This window comes from Carcharodon carcharias, chromosome 3 (genome assembly GCF_017639515.1).
Source record: "Carcharodon carcharias isolate sCarCar2 chromosome 3, sCarCar2.pri, whole genome shotgun sequence".
Taxonomy (NCBI): domain Eukaryota; kingdom Metazoa; phylum Chordata; class Chondrichthyes; order Lamniformes; family Lamnidae; genus Carcharodon; species Carcharodon carcharias.
Window position 1 is genome coordinate 20,200,612 of NC_054469.1, and position 22,458 is coordinate 20,223,069.

Here is a 22,458-nt window from a genome sequence, read left to right on the forward strand (position 1 = left end):
ATAGGACTTTGCAGGGTCGACAGGGCTGAGTTTGCCGTTGTTGTTTCCGGTGCCTAGGTCGATGCCGGGTGGTCCATCTGGTTTTGTTCCTTTTTATTGACTTTTTAGCGGCTTGACACAACTGAGTGGCTAGCTAGGCCATTTCAGGGGGCATTTAGGAGTCAACCACATTGCTGTGGGTCTGGAGTCACATGTAGGCCAGACCAGGTAAGGACAGCAGATTTCCTTCCCTAAAGGACATTAGTGAACCAGATGGGTTTTTATAACAATCAACAATGGTTTCATGGTCATCATTAGACTTCTTATTGAATTGAAATCCCACAATATGCCGTGGTGGGATTCAAACCCTGGTCCCCGGAGCATTGTCCTGGGCCTCCAGCCTACCAGCCCAATGACAATACCACTACATCACCACCAATAGAGCAGTTGTTGCCACCTCACTCCTTTACTGCAGTCAGGTCTGGACTGTATCAAGACATATCAGAGTGCTAGTGAAATTCCATCAGCAATGTCTCCGCTGCAGTCTGTCGAACAAACGTTAGTGTCCTTCCTGAAGCCAGTTCCACAAGTACCCAGGCAAAACTCCTGCAAAATCAATCAGAAAGGATTGGACACTACGTCTGTGTAGCTGAAAAGCATTTCCCCGGTCAGGTCCTGTTCTCTCAACACTCAAATGGCCAAAGTTCCAGGCAGGACAAAGAAAACACTTCAAAGCCATTCTGAAGCGCGGCAGCATTGACATTAATGACTGGGTGGCGTTTGCTACCGATCATTCAGAATGGCGACAACTTGTCCATCAGGCTGCATCACACTTTGAGTCACCACATCTTTAATGGTGAGGCAGAGCGGTGGCAGAGTAAGAAAGAAAAGGAAGCAACTCCAGCACCCCCCATCCCAACTACCTCGTGGGAACGTCCTGCCCCACGTGCCCAAATACCTGTGAGTCGGGAATCGGGATGTTCGGTCGTATGAAGACCCATGGCAGAAACCCGTGACCCAGAGCAGACGGCACCCTCACCAGCGAATGATAATGGCGATCTTCTCATTTTTAAAGTCTCTTCATTATTCTGATTAATAGCATAGGCCCTCATCTTCGGTTTTAAATGGTTTCTCGCCTCTTCATTTGCCCATGGTATCCTACGCTGTTAATAGGTTCTCCTCTTTTTAATGGAATAATCTGTATGTTTCCAACCTGTTAAGAAACCTCCCACTGCTGATCTACAGCGCTGTGCATGAGACACTTTCACCTCCTACCTCATTCAGCTTGCTCACTCCTCACCTTTGTAAAATCTGCCCTAATCTAATCTGCTGTCCTAGTTTTAGAACCGACTTTATCCCTTTCTGGCTGGATCACTCCTCCCATGGCACTCACCCACAATTCATTCACCTACCTGTTTTATTCCATTACACAGAACGACTCTAGCAAAACCTCTGTTCTTACATGCCTATCAACACCTGAGGAAGGAGCACTGTATACATTTCCTGAATTGCTCCCCTTATCTCTATTTGCTACCTTACCCCCTCTCCCAGCTGATAAGATAGTTAAAATCTCCCAGAACAGTAATTTTGTTATTCCTGTTGATTGCAGAAACCTTACAGCAGATTTTTTTCACTTCTTTCTTTCTCTCAACCTCTAGCATGCTCCTAGCAAAGCAACAAGCGTGATAATTCTCCCAAATGGTCTCCTGATAGCAGAACTGGAACAGTATGCTACCCTGATAACTTAGCGGGTCAGTGGTACCACAACACCTTCATCCCTGCATGGCCCCTCCCTATCTCTTTGAACTCTCCATTGCTGGCAGCACCACCAGGAGTAGTGGCTACTGCCGTAGGAACTTCACTGGGGATTGTCGCTGGATCCCTGGACCCAGGTGAGTGAAGGCGAGATAGGGATTGCGGGGAGGGGAGCGGGATGCAAGGGCCAAGGATTGGCTTTCAGCAGCCACTCCCTTCCCAATGCTGGGCCCCTCGATTGGGCGTTGAGTGCCTGACAATGAGGGTGGCTGCCCAACCGCCTGGTTGGCTGATGGCAAACCCCACAGGGTTTGCTGGGGAGCCTTCGGGAGGCATGGGAAAGCCGTGCACCTACCATTTCACCCCTGAGCCACCACTAAACTCTGGTGGACTCAGTGATAGTTGGCGTCAGTCGGCTCATTAATGAGCCTAACTGACATCCCGCCGCAATCAGGCCAGTCTCCCTTTCCCGCCTTCGACTTAATCGGGGGAGGTTTCCCTGCCAGCAGGAGACTGACGCGTGGCCTCTCCCCCGATGAAGTAGGCCAGGCCGCCATGCTTCCTGCCACAATGGCCTGATTAAATTCCGGCTGTTAACTCTGTTTCTCTCTCCACCAACGTTGGTTGACTCACTGAGTGCTTACAGCATTTTCTGTTTTTATTCCTTATTGTAAAGTTTCCTGGGGATTATTTTCCACAGTCCCATTAGCGGTGTTTAAACAAGCAAAGTTGATAAAGGGAAACCCATAGTTGTATGTTTGGATTTCCAGAAGGCATTCAATACGATGCCAAATAAAAGGTTATTGCACAAGACAGGAACTCTCAGCATTGGGGGTAGTGTATTAGCATGGATTGAGGATTGGTTAACACACAGAAGACAGAGTGGTTGGGATTAATAGGTCTTTTTCAGGCCGGAAAGACGTAACTAGTGGAGTGCCACAAGGATCAGTCCTAGGGCCTCAATTATTTACTGTGTATATTAATGATTTGGAGGAGGGGGCAGAGTGTAATGTATCCAAATTTGCTGACAATACAAAAATAGATGGGAGGGCATGTTGTGATGAGGACATAAGGAATCTGCAAGGGGATATAGGCAGGTTGAGTGAGTGGGCAAAAACTTAGCAGATGGAGTTCAATGTAGGAAAGTGTGAGGCCATGCACTTTGGTAGGAAGAATCAAAAGACAGACTATTATTTGAATGGAGAGAGACTCCAAAAAAGTGCAGCACAGTGTGATCTGGGTATTCTTATGCATGAAACGCCAAAAGTTAGCATGCAGGTGCAGCAAATAATTAAGGAGGCAAATAGAATTTTGGCCTGTATTGCTAAGGGGTTGGAGTTTAAAAATAGGGAAGTCTTGTTACAACTATACAAAGTGTTGGTCAGGCCGCACCTGGAGTACTTCGTACAGTTTTGGTCCCTGTATTTAAGAAAGGATATACTGGCATTGGAGGCAGTTCAAAAGAGATTCACTGGGCTGATTCCTGAGATGAAGGGGTTGACTTATCATGAACGGCTAAACAGGTTAGGCCTTTATTCATTAGAGTTTAGAAGAATGAGGGGTGATCTTATTGAAACGTAAAAGATTCTGAGGCGGCTTGACAGGATAGGTGTTGAGAAGGTGTGAGGGAATCTCAAACTAGGGGCCATAGTTACAGAATAAGGGGATGTTAATTTAAAACTGAGATGCGAAGGAATTTCTTCTCTCAGAGAGTAGTGAATGTCAGGTATTCTCTACCCCAGAGAGTTGTGGAGGTTAGATCACTGAAAGTATTTAAAGAGGAGGTAGATAGATTTTTGAAATATTGGGGAGTTGAGGGCTGTGAGGAGCTGCCACGAAAGAGGAGTTGAGGCCTAGGGCAGATCAGACATGATCTTATTGAATGGCAAGGTAGGCTTGAGGGGCTGAATGGCCTACCCCGCTCCTATTTCTTATGTTCTACAACCTGCCTTCTAGCCCGCCTAGTGTGAATGGCATTGAAAAAGCCGAATTGCTGGGAGTTGTCGTAAATCAAGTAATTCTTGGTTGTGATTTTGCATCACTCCATGGCTGGAACTGATAGCTAAATCAGCAAGTAGTTATTGTATTGTTTTTATCAGTGGAATTTTGTTGGACGGTTGCTTCTGGTTCCTGCCACAATGCTGATTTGTTTGAACTGATTAAGAATACGAGACCTGTTATAAGTTTGTGAACCCTGAATACTTTACTTCTCCACTGAAAAAAGTAGTAATTGTATTAACTGAAGTGTGCCTATAGAATCATAGAAGAGTACAGCTCAAAAGAAGAACCTTCAGCCCTATGAGTCTGCACCTGCTCTATCAAAGAGAAATCCAGTTAGTCCCACTCTTCTGTCCTTTCCCTATATCCATGCAATTTTCTTCTTCAAATGTTTATCTATTTTTTTTTCAAAGGCCACTTTTGAATCAATTTCCACCAGCCTATCAGGCAAATTCTAACCCCTTGTTACCATAAAAATGTTTTTAATTATGACGTCCCTGCTTCTTTTGCCAATGACTTTAAACCTGTGCCTTCAGGTTAAAGGTCCTTTAAAATACTTACAACAGTTTCCCTTTATTTACTCCGCGGAAAACTTTCATGATTCACCTCTATCAAATCTCATCTTGGCCTTCTCTGCTCAGAGAGGAACCCCAGCTCCTCCATTCTATCCAAATAACTAATCCTTTAGCCCTGGAATCATCCTCGTCACCCTCTTCTGTACCCTTTTCAAAGCATCACATCCTCTTAAAGAGAGCTGGGCATTAGGGATTAAGCTTGTGTTTTCTATAGGTTTTGTACCATTTCCTTGCTTTTCTACTTTCTCCCCGTATGTCTAAAGCCTTGGATCTTGTCTGCTTTATTAACAGCTTTGTTAACCTGCCCTGCCACCTTCAAAAGGTTTGTGCATAAACACCCACTCCCAGGTCTCTCTCTTCTTGCACCCCCTTTAAACTTGTGTCAATGTGCTGTCACTTTCTCGTCACTAGAGCTTACTCCCTGTCTCTCGATTTAGTGTCACTTTTTGATGTGACCGTTTATACTGGACAATCTGTACCATTTTCGTATTGCAGAAAGCCAATCTGCCCATCACAATGTAGTTGAAGACTTAGGAACATAATAGCAGGAGAAGGTTATTTAACCTGTCGAGCCTGCTCTGCCATTCAATACGATTGTGGCTGATCGAACCCTCCAATGCCTTTTACCCAACTATCCCCATAACCCTGTATGTTACTGTTAATCAGAAATCTGTCAGTCTCTACTTTAAATATTCTCAATGACTAAGCTTTCACAGCCTTCAGGGTAGAGAATTCCAAAGATTCACAACCCTCTGAGTAAAGAAATTTCTCCTAATCTGGGTCCTAAATGGCTTTCCCCTTATTTTGAATTTGTGTTCCCTGGTTCTAGATCCCCCAACCAGGGGAAACATCTTACCTGCATCTACCCTGTCTATTCCTTTTAGCATTTTATAGGTTTCAATTAGATCACCTCTCATTCTTAGAAGACTTAGAGAATACAGGCCCAGTTTGCCCAATCTCTCTTCGTAAGACAGTCCCACCATCCCCGGAACAAGTCATTGCACTCCCTCTATGGTAATAATATCCTTCCTGAGGTAAGGAGACCAAAACTGCCCAGTACTCCAAGTGTGGTCTTACCAAGCTTCTGTATAATTGAAGCAAGACTTGCTATACCTGCTTCACTATACCTGTCCTCAAATCTTCTTGCGATAAAGGCTAACATTCCATTAGCCTCCCTAATTGCTCGCAGCACCTGCATGTTAGCTTTCAGTGACTTATGGACAAGAACACCCAGGTCCCTTTGTACATCTACAGTTTCTAATCTCGTACCATTTAGAAAATACCCTGCACATCTGTTCCTTCTACCAAAGTGGATGACCTCACATTTTTCCACATTATATTCCATCTGCCATTTTCTTGCTCACTCACTAAGTCTTTCCAAACCTCTTGTAGCCGCTTTACACCTTCCTCACAACACACATTCCCACCTAGCTTTGTATCATCCATGAACTTGGAAATATTATATTTGGTCCCCACATTAAAGCATTGATATACATTGTGAGCAGCTGGTGCCCAAGTACTGATCCTTGTGGTACCCCATGAGTCATACCTGCCAACACGAGAATGACCCATTTATTCCTACTCTCTGTTTTCTGCCTGTTAGCCAATCCTTAATCCACGCCAGTATACTGCCTCCTATCCCATGTGCTTTAATTCTGCAGTCAACCTCCTGTGGGGGACTTTATCAAAGGTCTTCTGAAAATCCAAGTATACTATGTCCATCGACTCTCCTTTATCAATTTCGTTAGTAACATCCTCAAAAAAACTCCAGCAAGCTCGTCAAAATTGATTTCCCATTCGCAAATCCATGCTGACTATGCCCAGTCGGATAATAATTATCCAAGTACCCATTTATCACGTCCTTTATTATAGATTCTAGCATTTTCTCCACTACTGATGTAAGACTAACAAGTTCCCTGTTTTCTCTCTCCCTCCCTCCTTAAATAGTGGGGTGACATTTGCCACTTTCCAATCTTCAGGAACATTCCAGAATCTATAGAATTTTGGAAAATGATCACCAATGCATCCGCTATCTCTCTAGCAACTTCCCACCGTTGATAGCATTGTGGCAGTAGAGGCACTCCGCCCTTCCTGCCATTTTAACCAAACCTATGATTTTCACAAAAGCAATATACTTTGGATGCTGGAAATCCATAACAAATACACAAAATGCTGGAAACACTCCAGGTCAGACAGCATCCGTGGAGAGAGAAACAGAGCTAACGCTTCAGGTCAATGGCCTTTTGTCTGATGTGAAACATTAACTCTTATGTCTCCGCAGATGCTGCCTGACCTCCTGAGTGTTTCCCGTCTTCAATTTTTTACAGTGTTAAGCCAGCGGATGCATTTTAAATTTCAGTCACTGTCTTGTGCCAGGCCTTTTACTGAAGCCCCAGAGGCTTCTGCTTCTGTACCAGCCTGCTGTTACGCTGTGCTCTTCCACAGTCAGAACGGGTATCCTGCCTCCTGTATGCCAGCCTGACCTGCCAGACTTCACCCCTGATCACCTGCCATCGTACTATTCTGGCCCACCTTTGCACCTGTTATTTGCTGCTCCTGCCCTGAATCTCTGTGCCACCTCGCCTGTTACCCTCCTCAGCCACCTTGAAACCATTGTGAGTTTTTAAAGCTCTCATCAGCACATCATTTTGGAACCAATACCTGGTGTCCGAACTTGAGTGTGGCAATGCACTTCTTCTTGGCCTCCCATACTCTACCCTCCATAAACTTGAGGTCTGCTTGTGTCTGCACTCAGACTGAATCTTGTTCACCCCGTCATCCCTGTGTTCGCTGACTTGTATTATCTCCCGGTTAGACAACTCCTCTGACACAACTGTGGACAGCTGATCGGGACCCTCCACACAGATTCCCTACTGAGCCCTGGAAAAAGCCAGAGGCATAGAAGTTGAGGGCCACTGTGACCTTCGGAGCTCCTCTGACTCTTTCCGTGTCCTTGCCTTGTCCAAGGCTCTAAGCCCTGGGGCAGAATTTCACATCCCACAGGCAGGCGCGGCCCCCGACCCGATCGGGCATGAAATGGCGGGGGCTGACGTCGGGCGAGGGTCCTGATGTCATCCCGCACGCAAGCGGTCTCCAGGGTTGGCCGGCACGTGTGAGCGTAAGAGCCGTGCCCGCCATCAATTAGAAAGCAACTGAAAAGGTCACTGTTGGCGCTTTACATTGCCTGTGCGATTATGCGCTTGTTGCACGGGCAAAACAGGCAGGCGGGCAGCCCACTTTTTTTACAAAACCTCACCCAAGGGCGGGATACAAAGGACCTGCTGCATTGACGTTGTGAGTAGTGCAGAGTTTAGGAGGTAATTTGCTGCTGGCTGCTTATTTGAACTTGACAGCCTCATCTCTGTTCTGAGCCTCATTCTTAGCATTTCCAGGCATCATTTCCAGGACTCATCGGCGCCTCCAAGGCCTCCAGCGAATTTTGACCGTGTAGACCCTTCCAGGCATTAGACAGGCTTCTGTAACCCTGGTAATGGGGATTGTGGCTGGTCACACCTCCTCTGAGGAGGAAGAGAGGGGCAGACAGGCGAGGAAGCCAGGTTCCCAATGCGGCTTCCAGGAGACGGACCTTTGGGAGGAGAGGCGCAGGCACAAGGGGCCAGCAGGTAGTCCAAGATGGAAGGGGCCACAGAAGACGCCACTATCCTGCTGCCAGGGTTTACAGGCAGCGATGCAGCTACCTCAACATGTCCGAGGTGCAATGCTGAAGGAGGCTCCGCCTCTCCAGGAAGATAGTGACCTCCATTTGCCAGATGATTGGGCCTGAGATCAGCTCCAACTGTGGGGGTGGACACCCCATGCCAGTGGCTCCGAAGGTCACAGTGGCCCTCAACTTCTATGCCTCTGGCTTTTTCCAGGGCTCAGTGGGGAATCTGTGTGGAGTGTCCCGATCAGCTGTCCACAGTTGCGTCAAGCTCGTGACAGAAGCTGTGTTCAGACAGGTAATGACATTTATTCATTTCTGTATGGACGAGGCCAGCCAAGCTGAGTGAGCCAGAGGGTTTGCAGGGTTTACAGGCAGCGATGTAGCTACCTCAGTATGTCCGAGGTGCAATGCTGAAGTGATTGCTGGGTTCCCCCACGTCCAGGATGCTATTGACTGCACACATGTGACCATCAAGGTGCCGGGTGCCTTTGTCAACAGGAAGGGATTCCATGAACGTGCAGATAGTGTGTGACAGGTGCGTTCTGCAAGTCTGTGCAAGGTACTACGGCAGCTCCCATGACACTTACATCCTGAGACTCTCCCAGGTGCCGAGGCTCTTCAGTGCTCCAGCCCGACTGGATGGATGGATGGCTGCTGGATGACAAGGACTATCTGTTGAAAAGGTGGCTCACGACGCCTCTCCACCACCCAAGAACAGAGGCAGAGCCACGTTATAATAGGAGCCATGCCTCCACAAGGTCAGTGGTAGAGAAAACCATAGGTCTTCTCAAGATGCGCTTTCGATGCCTGGACTATTCACCCAGAGCGGGTGTCACTGATAATCATTGCATGCTGCGTTCGCCACAATCTGGCACTAGCAAGGGGGGGCCCAATGCAGCAAGAGGATCTCGAGGCAGCTGCACAGGCCACAGATGATGAATCCGGTAGAGAGTCAGAAGAGGAGCACGATGAGGAGAAGGCTGAGGGCTTGGAGGCAGACCTCAGTAACCTCCAGGGAGGCAGGGACACCAGGGATGCCTTGATCCAATGCTTCTTCAGCCAGGCTGCCAAAGACCTGCTTCCGCCTCACACCAGGGCTGCTGCCTCCATCCCAATGTCTGAAATGACCCTTTTATTTGAACCCAAAGTCCACTCAGTGCATGTGCAATAAAGTTTAGAGTCACTCACGTCCAGCATTAGATACTGGCATGCCCTGCACCCAAAAAAAAGGTGAAGCATACTCAGGGCATTAAGACAAAAGCAAAATTTATATAATTTTGACACTCACAACAAATGAACATTACCATATCTGGTGTTAATTCCTATACCTGTAAACATATAAACAAAAGATGGCAGAACAGAATATCACCCGTGAACAGTCCTTCTTTTGCTCATGGTACCTTAAACTTAGTTTGCAAGTGCTACGTCTTGGTGTCCCCATCTCACATGTCGTGCGCCAACGTCAGGTTACTTTGGACCTCCCTGCTCACCATTGATGGATGGGCACCTAGCTGGGATAGCGGGTGCCTCATCCATCTCCCACACTGGCACTGACCACCTGAGGTCATTGCCTGTGTGAGGGCTTACAGGTCTGAGTGCAACCCCTGCAACCCTTGATTCTGTACCTGGAGTTGCCTCTCCATGAGAGTCGCCACTCTCTCAATGGAGGAAGCAGTGCGCTCGGCGATGAAGGTCAAAGCAGTGCTCATGCTCCGCATATCCTCCTCAACAGAGACCATGGCACGCAGACACTCATGGATCTCCGCCAGATCCTCCCGCACATCCCGCTGGACATCCAGCATCTGCTGCCTTAAGGACAAATCCAGAGGCTCATCATCTGTCTACAACCCAACATCGTCTTGGTCCCCAGCAGTCCTCAAACTGCTGGCGCCCTGGGCACTCTCTGCCTCCGCCTGCTCCTCAAGCGAGTGTGAAATGCCCTCACCACAGCGCACCGACCTTCTAGCTGAATGCCCACCAGGGTGCTGGTATCTGCGCTGGTGCCTAGTTCAGAGAGCGGGTATGACACAGGTGCAGCTGAAGCCTAGCGGTCCTCTGGGGTCAAGGGTGGCTCTTTGGCGTCCTGCATCCAAGTACGTGCTGGCAAATCTAAGGGAGAATAGTGACACGTCATTAGTTTAAGTCGTTACACTGTCACTGCGCATGCCAGGCACCCTGGTGAGACAATGGAGATCTGCATCATGGTGCCATCGTCTTCCAATGATCAATGGGGACTCCAGTTTTGAGGCTTCCATTAATGATGAGACTATGCAAGAGTGTCTGCACAATCTGACACACTCACCTCTGTGCCCTGCTGAGTCAGAGACCCATGCCTCCTCACGACTGGCTGACTGAGCTGGGTGGCAGCTCTCCAGCTCCAAAATGTCCATTTCAAACCTTGTCATGATTAGGAGGTTTGGGGGACCTCCGCCTGTCCTTGACCTCTTTCTGTGTTATGGCTCCTCCTCCTGAAAGGACAGGGGAACATTGCTGAGGCCTACGCTCTACCTGCAGCGCCATTGCAGCCTGGTCAACCCCACCTGAGGAACACTTTGCAGGGCACTACTGAGTCGTGGCCCTCAATCCGCAAGGCACTCAGTCCGAGCAACCAGGGCTCATCCCCTTGGCCAGCTCCAGCATCATTGACAGTTGGCACTCAGACTCTTAACACCCCTGAGCTCCAAGGGGGGAACGGCCAGCCCTTGACGCTTCTCCACACCGATCCATGCCAACTCGGTATTCACCCCTTGCCGAGCGCAGCAGGTGGTTGAAGCTTTTGCAGCACAGCACCCATGTGCGCCGCACAACGTTATGGCTGCCACCTCCTCCCAAGCTGTTTTGGTCTGATTTGGCGGCCTCCTTCTGCCATCCCTGGGTATGAGAGTGTCCCGCCTGACACCCACCCTCCTCCACGAGGCACTCGTCCAAGAAACGGGGGGCCGATTGCCCACCTGGCCTGACGTCTCCAGCCGCTGGTGAGGCCATTGCTCCAGTCCCCAGACCAGGGAAAGATTCTCCCCTGGCAGCCTTCAGGGAGCTGCCTCTGCCGATCTTAAACCCCCCCCGCCAGGTTGCTGTTGGACCCTGCGCCCGACAGGCCCCTGCGTGGCCCTTCCCGACCATTCAGAAGACGTGTTAATTGGCCAGCCCGTGTGAAATTGCGGTCGCGTGCCTGTTTCCTGACCTCTCCCAGGCCCACCGATTACACATGCCCGACGAAGGAATATTCAGGCCCTTACACCTCTCCGCCTCCCTTTCGTCCTGTAAGATGCTCCTTAAAACTTACCTGTTTGACCGAGCTTTCGGTCATCTACCCTAATATCTCCTTAGATGGCTTGATATCAAATTTAGTTTGTAATGCTCTCATGAAGCACTTTGGGATGTTATATTACATGAAGTCACTATATAAGTACAGGTTGTTGTTGTTGAAGGTGATTAATACGCTGTCGTTCTGAATCCCGTGCTACATCTGCTTAATATGATGGGAGCAGATAGTTGCTGTTGACACTGAAGGATATTGATGGGCGTAATTACAATCTGATATATCTGGTCAATATTTGTTTCACGGGGGCATCGAGGATGGATAGATAGACAATAATTGAGGAAGTAAACAGTGCCATATATACAGCCGTGATATTTTACATTCATGTTTAACAAACACAAAGTACACAGTCATCAGTGTGTCATTGAATTTTATATTAGTGATGACTAAAGAGATTTCAAGTTAATTATATCGTAGAAGTGTAACTGATACTGTGCCCAGGATGCTTCCAGTAATTGGGAGTCTGAGTTCTGTTTTCCTATTGTGCAGGTGACTTTATTATTCATTGAGCGTACTGCAGCTCCATAGCTTTCCAGTCGGTCTTCGAAGACAATTCATGACATTAAAATTAAGATTAATTTTAATTAAAAATTAGCATTAAGACTACAACTTTAAGATGAGGACTTTTGGGGTGATGTCAGGAAACATTTCTTCACACAAAGAGTAGTGGAAATCAATAACCCTCTCCCACAAAAGGCTGGTGTCAAGTGAAAAATCTCAAAAACGAGATTGACGAATCTTTCGGCAGGCAAGGAAGGGTATTTAGGGATTTGGAACCGAGGTGGTTTTTAAATTCTTTCATGGGATGTGGGTGTTGCTGGCCAGGTCAGCATTTATTACCCATCCCTAATTGCCCTAGTTCACAGGGCATTTAAGAGTCAACCACATTGCTGTGGGACTGGAGTCGCATGTAGGCCAGCGGATTTCCCTTCCCCAAAGGGCAGATGGGCTTTAACAACAATCATTTCACGGTCATCATTAGACTTTTAATTCCAGGTTTTTATTGAATTCAAATTCCACCATCTGCATGTAAGATTTCGCACCCAGGTTCCCAGAGCATTATCTGGGTCTATGGATTAACAGTCTAGTGATAATACCACTACGCCATTGCCTCCTCAATGGAGTTAAGATCAAGATCTGATTGACTGGCACAGCAGACGCAAGGTCTACTCCTGTTCCCAAGTCAGTGTCAAGACCCCTTCTAGATATATCAATTCCAGATGAATGCTATGAATATGCTTGTGTTTCTCTGTGATTTTGTGAATAGAGAACACTAATGATCTTATCATTGAAACTAGCTGCTGAGGTTGGTTGGAGAGGCTGATGATGCATGAGCACTGTTTAGCCCAGGTCATCTCACATCAGCTGTAGTCTTCATGCTATCTGGCACAGCATTGCTGCCTGAGTTGATGTTACCAGCTGGGGCAGTTCAAACCATGGTGTTCAGAACAGCGGAAAAGCAAAAATCTGATTCAAAATGGATCCTAATCCATTACCAGTCTGCCATTACCACACCGGCCGTAGATGTGTCAAGATTTTGCATTGTAGCCTCTCCACTGCCAAGCAGCTCTTGCTGCTTCTTGTTTGTTGTCACTCACCCTAGACTGTCACACACTTAATGTTATAATTGAATCGATAGGAGTTGAATTGGCAGCCTGGGTAAAGGCTGGCAAGTTTTACCATGAAGCAAAGTGGCAACAGCCATGTTTTGCACTGGCACATTCTGAACGACTGAAATCTTGAATCAGCTTAGTTTTGCTGAGCCCAGTCAGCTAGTTTTAGAAGTTGCACTCACAAACAGATAACAAAAGAGTCAACTTGGCTTTCCTTTCAGCTTGGTTTAGCATCTTGCTCACTCCCAATTCTCTCTCTCTTTTAATGGCTGTTCTTCTCTGGCAGACTGTCACTCTCTTGCATTTGTTCACTTGATCATTCCCCCTTCCTTTCTGCTGTGCTGTCACTCCTTCTTTGTTCTTCTCTTCAATGTAGTACCTAAAGACAGCGCTAAGAATGCAGTAAAGACTGGGCCTTTGGATTACCAGTCCAGTGATATCACCACTACACCAACATGTTTATAGCCGTCTGACAGGGTGTGATTCCCAGTTTGCATCATTACACTCTTAGTTATTGGCAGCAAGTCCAGAAAGCCCTTTGCTGATGTTTGGGGTTGTGTTACCTTCACCTGTTGGAACCCCGGCTTCAGGTGATGTGTGACAAGAGACCTGGGGCAGAGATGGCAATGGATAATGGAAAGTTAAATAACAAGGTCAGATTGCAGATTGTTCACATTTGGTATCAGTAAATTTGAACAACATAGTCTCAGTTTACTGAGCTACATCAATACCATAAAGAAGGCAAAATAGTTATTTAGGTTCAATTAATTATAGAATACAATATCAGCAGGAACAAACCTGTGATGTTTGCATAATATGTAACTCCCTTGATTCACCTACAGAAATGAGTCAAATTAGTGTTTTACATTTGAGATCCAAACATTTAATTGCATCTCTTCCTGTGTTGCTTTGTGTTTGAGCTAAGCCACATTTTCAGTTCATGGCCTTGAAGCAAAGCTATATCGACTTTGACAGCTTGGCAATTATTAATGCTGCAGTTGGTTTCTGTACCAGCAGAACACAGCTCATCTGCAGGCTACCTGTTGTCATCTCCTGTGACATAGAATGTGTTGAAGTAAATTGAAATGCCATTTTACTGAATAGTTAGACTGATGTAGAGACAATATTACCAGCCATGAGCTACCCTTCAATACAGCACAAGTAATCTGATTATCAAATCTATCTAGCTGTCATTTGGATCAGCTCAAATTGCATGTGTAATAGCTTCAGAATGTAGACTGTCTTACAGCTGCCTAACTCACTGTGCCTCCTACTTGATATGAAAAATAGAAGCTTTCTTCTGAACAATTAAGTAGCAATTGAGAATTATGAGGGACAGATAGTTTTTTTTTTTAGCTTTAGCATTGACCGTTCAGCCACACTGAAGAGTGAAAGTCTCTTGTCCTACTCTGAATGTCGTATCATTTGATGACTTAATGCAAGATGTTTGATAGATTTTTATTAACCCTAGATATTAAGGATATGAAGCAACAGTGGGTGTGTGAAGTTAGATCAGCTACAATCTCATTGAATAGTGGAACAGACTCGAGGGGTTAAATGGCCTATTTATGTTCCTAATGGACATTAAACTGCCCCAAGTATGGCACTGACTGGCAAATTTCACATGAGAAATTGGGCACAGGAGAGCACATTTGTTTTGTGGTGCAGAGCTCTTCACTGGGAGAGCTAAATCATAAACTGTACCCTTAGATGCAAATTGAAACTGGTTTATGGTATGGGGCTTCATGGGCTGGATAGTGAGGGCTTGCTGGCTGTGCATTGGCCATTTCACTGTTTTAGGTCCCCGCTCTAAACTCCATTCCCTAGCTATGACTCCATCCCTCGCCTTGCCAGCAGTCTGAGATTAAGATGGTCTGTTCGCAACCTTGCTGTCGTAGTTGATCCCGAGGTGAGCTTTTGACCTCATATTCACTCAGAGCACTTATTTCTGCCTCTAACATCGCTCGTCTTTGCTCATCCTCTGCTGCAACCCTCATTTATGCCTCTGTTACCTCTAGACTTAATTATTCCAACGCACTCCTGGCTGATCTACCACGTTCTACCCTCTGTAAACTTGAGGTCACCCAAAACTCTGCTGTTTGTGTCTTAACTCGCACCAAGTCCCGTTTCCCTATCACCCTTGTGCTCACTGATCTAAATTGACTCCCAGTCAATAAACGTTTTATTTAAAAAATCTCATCCTTATTTTCAAATCTCTGCATGGCCTCGCTTCTTCCTATCTCTATAATCTCCTCTGGCTCCACAAACCTCCGAGATTTCTGCACTGCTCTAATTCCGGCTTGTTGTGCATCTGTAATTCTAATCGCTTCATCATTAGTGGCTGTTCTTTCAGTTCCATAGGCCCCAAGCTCTGGAATTCCCTCCCTAAACCTCTTCACCTCTTCATCTCACTTTTGTTTTTTTCAGATGTTCCTTAAAATCTACCTCTTTGCCTAAACTTCTGGGCATTTTAAAAAACTATGTCGTGGAAAGTGGAGCATCGTTGACTAAGCCAACATTTTTTGCCTGTCCCTAATTGCTGTTGAGAAGGCGCTGGTGAGCCGCCTTCCTGAACCGCTGCAGATACACCCGCAGCACTCTTAGAAAGGGAGTTCCACGATTTTGACCCAGCGACGGTGGAGGAACAGTGATATATTTCCAATTCAGGATGGTTCGTGGCTTGGAGAGGAACTTGCAGGTGGTGTTGTTCCCACGTGTCTGCTGCCCTTGTCCTTTTAGGTGGTAGAGGTCACGTGTTTGGAAGATGCTGCTGCAAGCTCCTTGAATGGCTGCTGCAGTGCATCTTGTAGATGGTACATACCGCTGCCACTGTGCGTCGCTGGTGGAAGAAGTGAATGTTTATATTGGTGGACAGGATGCCAATCAGATGGGCTGGACAGTGTCAAGTTTCTTGAGTATCGATGGAGCTGCACTCATCCAGGCAAGTGGAGAGCATTCCATCACACTCCTGATTTATGCCTTGTAGATGGTGGACATGTTTTGGGGAGTCAGGACCTAATCTGACCTTGAAAAAACTCAGCAGGTCTGGCAGCATCGTCGGAGAAGAAAAGAGTTGACGTTTCGAGTCCTCATGACCCTTCAACCAAGTTCTGTCGAAGGGTTATGAGGACTCGAAACGTCAACTCTTTTCTTCTCCGCCGATGCTGCCAGACCTGCTGAGTTTTTCCAGGTAATTCTGTTTTTGTTTTGGATTTCCAGCATCCGCAGTTTTTTTGTTTTTACCTAATCTGACCTTAATACCTGCTTGTATGCCCGATGTCATACTTGTATTATACTCACGTGAAGCACTTACATTATATTAAAGGCACTAAATAAATATAAATTCTTGTTAAGTTAAGTTTTAATAATTAATAAACTTGAATTATGGCAAGGAAGTAGTCACTGGAATTATAGAAATATGAGTTCTTTGTATGGGTAAAAGGAGCATCTGTTTTGCAATGTTTTCTGATGATTTAAAACTAGAGTAGCCGAATCAGAATAGCGAAAGCAGAAATGGTAGTCTGACCCACTTGCTTTAAAAGAAAGGGTCAAGCCTGGTGCTGTTTGTTAAAGCTGTGCTGTACTTTGATGCTCAGTCAATGCTGTGTCTTGTGTGCTTTCAAATATAGGCATTTGTACATCTGTCCAAAGTATGTCAGGCTCATTGATTGGGCAGTTAAAAAAAGACCTGAGTTCAGACGTGACTGTTTGAATATACGAACAATGCCGAGGTGGATAATCCTGGAGCGTTAAGATAGCTATTGGTGAAAACTTCGAGGAACAGAATGTGTTTTTAAAAAATTTTGGTACTTGCCAGAAGTGCGACATTTGTCCTGGACATTCCAACCTTGAGTCTCCCATGATATTTCTTTCAAAATTTGGTCTTGTTACAGCAAGGTTTCACTAATTCAGTGTCATAGTTACTAGATAAACTGTTTAGATGTCATAAGTCGTGGTTTAGGTATTGACCAGGACAGTAGGGAGAATTTCCCTGATCTTTAGATCAGTGCACCTGAGAGGGCAAACATCTGATCCAAAAGATGGCACCTTCTGCAGTGCACTGCCCACTTAGTACTGCACTGAAGTGTCAGCGGGACTTGAACCCCCAACCTTCTGATTTTGGTGAGAGTACTATCACTGAGCCACAGCTGAGTCCATTTAGTTGGTTACTAAGTGGGATATTGATGTGGATTGAGGTAAATGGAACAAAAGCTGACAGCCTGCGTCTCAACGCACTGACCCAAACAAAAACCACAACGGGAATACCTAAACATCTCGAGGATGTCCCAGGTCAGGTGTTTTCTCTGAGGTTTGGCCAATACCTTGTTACGGAAGGACTGATAATGGGGCAGGATAAAATAAAGAAATGACTTATTGCTAGGCAATCAAAAACAGTTTGATCAGCAGATGAAAAAGAAAGTGGTTAACTTCTGCCTTTGCTTAACTGCTAACTTTTCTTTTTCTGTGACCTGCAGCCCTCCTCTGTTTCATTATAGTTTTCTAGCCACTCTGGTTTCCCTTTTAACGATGGTGTCCAGTTTTCCATCGATTGCTCAGACTTGTCATTGTTTGTCTGTTTCTCTCTGCATTCAGGTGATAGGGGAGAGTGAAGTTGCTGTACCGACGCATCTATACAAAGTCATTCTCGCTCAGAAGAGCAGCGAGCTGTCCGGATTGATGGCTCTGGGGGCCTTCGTTGTGCCCAATAGCCCAATTGGCTTTGACCATCAACTGTCTGAATATCAAGTGGACCTCCAGGACCTGGAGAAGATGTCCGGGGTCACTTTCTTCCCAGCCTTGGACAAAGCCAGACAGTGCCGCGATCTCTGTAAGACTGACACCTGCAAGCTGCTGAACTTGGTGGAGTTTACTCGGTACATCGCTGGGCGGAAAGTGCAGAATGCCAGCACTCTGCACAGGTTGGAGAAAGTCATGACCGAGCTGCAGGAAAGTGGGATTGAGCCAGATGAGTACCTGCAGAACCTGTACCAGAAGAAAAAGCAAGAAGTGGAATTGAAGGAAGCAGGTGAAGGCAGAGCAGCCAGGGCTGGTTAAAGCATGTAGAAATCCTTAGTTCATGCTGATATGAGATGTATGCAGTTATGCACAGACATACGGTATATGTTTTGTCTGCTAACATATTAATGTATATTATGTGTCGTTATGTTTTGACATAAAGTACATGCAGGTATGTACTGACGTATGGTATGCACAGCTATCAGGTGAATACAAATATGTACTGACACGATCTGTAGATACATACTGTCAAGGTATGTGCTGACTCATATAAGGTATGCAAAGTTATCTAATGACAAGATACTGCAGATATGTACCAACAGATTTGTTTGGACAAGGTACATATAGGTATGTATTGTTGTAAGGTATGTGCTGTGAGGTATTGATGTATGGTATGTGGCATTGTGTACAGTGTATGTGGATACATAATGATAAGTGATTTATATCAATATGTGCTGATGTACGGCATATATGATATATTAATTTGATTATGCATGACCTTAGATATAGCTAGCTATGTACTGATGAGGTAAATCTAGTTTTGCATTTTATTTTTTACATTGTCTTATTTTAGTCTACACCTTATATATTTACCTTTTTTTAAATATTCTCCTTGTTACTCTGGACCATGTGCCATTCCCTAGATGAGTGGAATTTTTGCTAATACTCTCCAAGCCAGACCTCCCATTCTCAACTGTATGGAAACTGATGTTTGATGAATCTGTGCCCCATTATTTCACAGTGCAACACATCAGCAAAGTGATCTATAGCCTGCTCAGACAAACCTTTAAAGCAAACTGCTGCAGAAAGAATTACTGATCTCATGGAATTGCTACGTTCTACTAAGTATTCCTGAAGCTTAGCTTCGGATTGAAAATAACGGTAACTCCAGGTTTCCCTGATGTTCCTCCTACCAACACGGGACTAATGTCAGTTTCTCTACTTTACCGTGGCTCTCTTGCCCAATCAGTGTGACCCTGTCCTCTTGGAATTTTAGGATCAGTTCCACTTTGCTACCTCTTGTCTTATTGCACTCCAAAACTTCCTTCAAACCCCCTCCTCCCTTCCCCACACCCTTTACCTTTTCACACGCGAGGTGCATTATAGAATTGCAAACTATTGCCCTAGATCCAAATCTCTCAAATAATCCTGTCAAGAGCAGTTCATCCACCTCAGTGCTGTTTATTGAACATTGCCGGTTACAGAATGACCGCAGCTGGTTACCCACGTAAACAACTGTCCATCTCAATCGGTAGCATTGTTGTCTCTGAGTCAGAAAGTTACAAGTTCGAGTCCTACATCAGGGACTTGAGCACAAATCCAGGCTAACCCTTCAGTGCAGCAATGGGGCTTGCTGCAATATAAGTGCAAGTCTTATTCTGCCGGATGAGACGTTAACCTGAGACTCCATCTGCCCCCTCGAGCGGTCGCAAAAGATCCGATCGTACTATCTTGAAGAAGAACTGAGGCCTTCACCATGGTTTCCTGGCCAATATTTATCCCTCCACCAACATTACTAGAAAACAGACCTATCACTGGCCTCCTATCCAGCTTCACCTGCCCCCCACCCTTAAACAGTATATATTTCACCACATTTTTACTTATCTTTAGTCCTGAAGAAGAGTCATACAGACTCGAAACGTTAACTCTGCCTTTCTCTCCACAGATGCTGTCAGACCTGCTGAGTCTTTCCTGCAACTATTGTTTTTGTTTCAGATTTCCAGCGTCTGCAGTATTTTGCTTTTATCCTAGAAAACAGATTATCTGGTCATTATCATCTTGTTGTTTGTGGGACCTTGCTGAGCACAAATTAGATGCCATGTATCCTACATTAAAACAGTGACGACACTTCAAAAATACTTCATTGGCTGTAAGACACTCTGGGACATCTGTATAAACGCAAATCTTTCTTTTCTCAAGTCACTGCACTTTACATAATATTATTTTTAAAGTGCTTTGATATATTTGGATGTGAAAGTTACCATATTAATGATAAACACTTGCACTGGCCGTGCAATGATTTTTAAGGAACCAGATGTGGAAGCTACTTTGAGATAATCCAAGCCGCGTATAATTGTCCGGAAACACCTGGCTTTGGGTCGTTACAATCCAGTATGTAAAATTATTCCCGTTATTTTTTGTTTTAATGTCAGCACCTAAGATTGTTTTGTACCTGTAATAAAGACCAATGCTTTGAAGTGTCTTGGAGATCTAAAATTTGCCATGCCTTCCTCAGCCCAATGAACAGACAGAACAATGTTGAACTTCTCCCTTTTGGTCTCTACTTCAGTCATTAAATCACATCCCTCTATGTCATAAGTATCTTGCATTTAATCTTCAAACTCTATAGGTCTCCTCAGTCACTGGAAACAATCGTCCCACCCCATTATCTTCTTAAATATCTCTCAAGTAACTAACATCTCCAATGCTTTTTAAAAAAAAATCCACTTTTTCAACTCTGTTTCTATTTCCTCATACCAGGCAGCATCCCAGTGAGTTAGTGATGTGTCTTCACTATTGCCTCAATTTTCTTTCTATACTGTGGAGCCCAAAACTACACACACTGATTCAGCCGGGGCGGTACCAAGGTTTCAAGCAATTAAGTCTGCGAATGGTAAAGGTTGCATCACTGAAGTGATCCAGTTGATCATCTGATAAGTTGTTGACCATGATTGTGGGAGCAGCAGCTACTTATGATAGACTCTGTCAAAGCATCCACGATGTCCACACCATACAGCCTCTCGGCATCATGAAAAATAGCTTGGTGTTTCAGGTAATTGGCAGACGAACCGGAAGGAAAATGAGGAGAATCTTTTTATGCAACAAATTGTTAAGACTTCGAATGTGCTGCCTGAAAGGGGTGGTGGGAATACATTCAGTCGTAATTTTCAAAAGACAATTAGGTGAATACTTGAAAATACTTCAATGGGCTATGGGAAAGGGGAAGGGAGTGGGTCTAATTGATAGCTCTATCAATTAGGCAGGCACAGGCATGATGGGGTGAGTGGCCTCCTGTGCTGTATCATTCTATGATTCTATCCCAGCCATTAAACAAAAGTGCAATCATTTTATTCAATTATTCAGATCATTTCCTACATGGCCAAATATTCATACTGCAAAGTGTGCATTGCAGACATCTTTGCTTTATAGCAGGTGGGTCATCACTTTTTTAAATGCTCGCAGATCGAAAACTAAAGCTGATCTTTACATGGCTTTTGGGAATGAAAATTATGCCAAACATTTGCTAAACCAATCTATAAAGCTGCCTTTCAATTCAGAAGGAATCTCTGTACAGGGGCTAAGCATTTCAACCAGAAGGGGCCTTTTGTCGATATGTTCTTTGAGAAATGCATCATTTGCTGTGATAAGCCAGGGGCTTATGAATTTCTTCTTTATCACTAAACTTGAGCCTGGAAGGAAAGCAGGATCTAAGCTTGCCAATGTTGGATGCCTTATGACACTGGATACGAGTAATCAGGCTTAATTTTTAATCCTCTGGCTCCAGAAGTGCAGAACCTTTGGGTTGTCCTGTGATCAAACGAATAGTATGTCCACTTTGCACAGCAGATGGCAGACAGAAGACCTGTGAGCATTCCTTTGTGAGGACCAGTGCCCATTAATACTGGACGGTGCACATTGTTTATCATCTGTTGGCGATCTTTCGATTAATACACCAGGAAGGTTGTATGCACAACCTGCCACTGCGCGTCAGTGATGTGGAGCACACTGCCTGTTCACTTCCACCAGGGCAGCTGCCTTCTGCAAACATAGCAACAGATTCAAAAATGGACTTAGCCCACCTCCATGAAATCTCCAAGGCTTTAATCTGCTTTAAGGGTTCATGGAGCAATCAAAAATAGCCCGTGCTTTGCGTCCCACTGGTGAGTGCATTGCCTGGCATCCCACAGAGCCTTAAAAACTAAGAGGGTTCCAGGTTTCAGTCCAGTTTTGTCATGGGTTATGTTACTGGAGTGACAATCCAGAGAATGTGAGTTTAAATCCCACAACGGTCATTTGAGAATTTGAATTGAGCTTAAATATATTTGGAATTAATTTGGTTGGTATTAGTATAATTTTAAAAAAAGTGACCGTGATGCCATCAGATTGTTATTAAAAAAATAAACTGGTTCCCCAGTATCTTACGGGGAAAGAAACCTGTAGCCTTCCCCAGTCTAGCCCATAATTGGATTGCTCTGAAGGAGAGTCATATGGACTCGAAATGTTAACTGTTTTTCTCTCTCCACAGATGCTGCCAGACCTGCTGAGTTTCTCCAGCATTTTCTGTTTTTATTGCAGATTTCCAGCATCCGCAGTATTTTTCTTTTATTTTAGCCCATGAGTGACTCCGGTCGCGCGTGGTTGACTCTTAACTGCCCTCTAAAGTGGCTTCCCAAACCACTCATCTGTATCAGGGCAACGAGGAGTGGACCAAAGAATGTCTTGCCAGCAGTTCCCGCTTTGCGCGAATGTTTGTTTTCGAAAAGGTTTCACCCCTAACCTCGCTGATCGTCACTGAGGATTTAGCATTGGCATCCT

General features: G+C 45.3%; 1 protein-coding gene across 1 annotated transcript in view; it reads left to right on the top strand.

The window, feature by feature from the left end:
- Positions 1-18,473, top strand: part of LOC121276606 (nuclease EXOG, mitochondrial-like) — a 41,867-nt gene extending 23,394 nt beyond the window's left edge. The window contains exon 6 of the mRNA XM_041185222.1: positions 17,500-18,473. Coding sequence (XP_041041156.1) covers positions 17,500-17,961 — 462 coding nt within the window. The 3' untranslated portion in view covers positions 17,962-18,473. The remainder of the gene's footprint in view (positions 1-17,499) is intronic.
- The last annotated feature ends 3,985 nt before the right edge of the window (positions 18,474-22,458 follow it).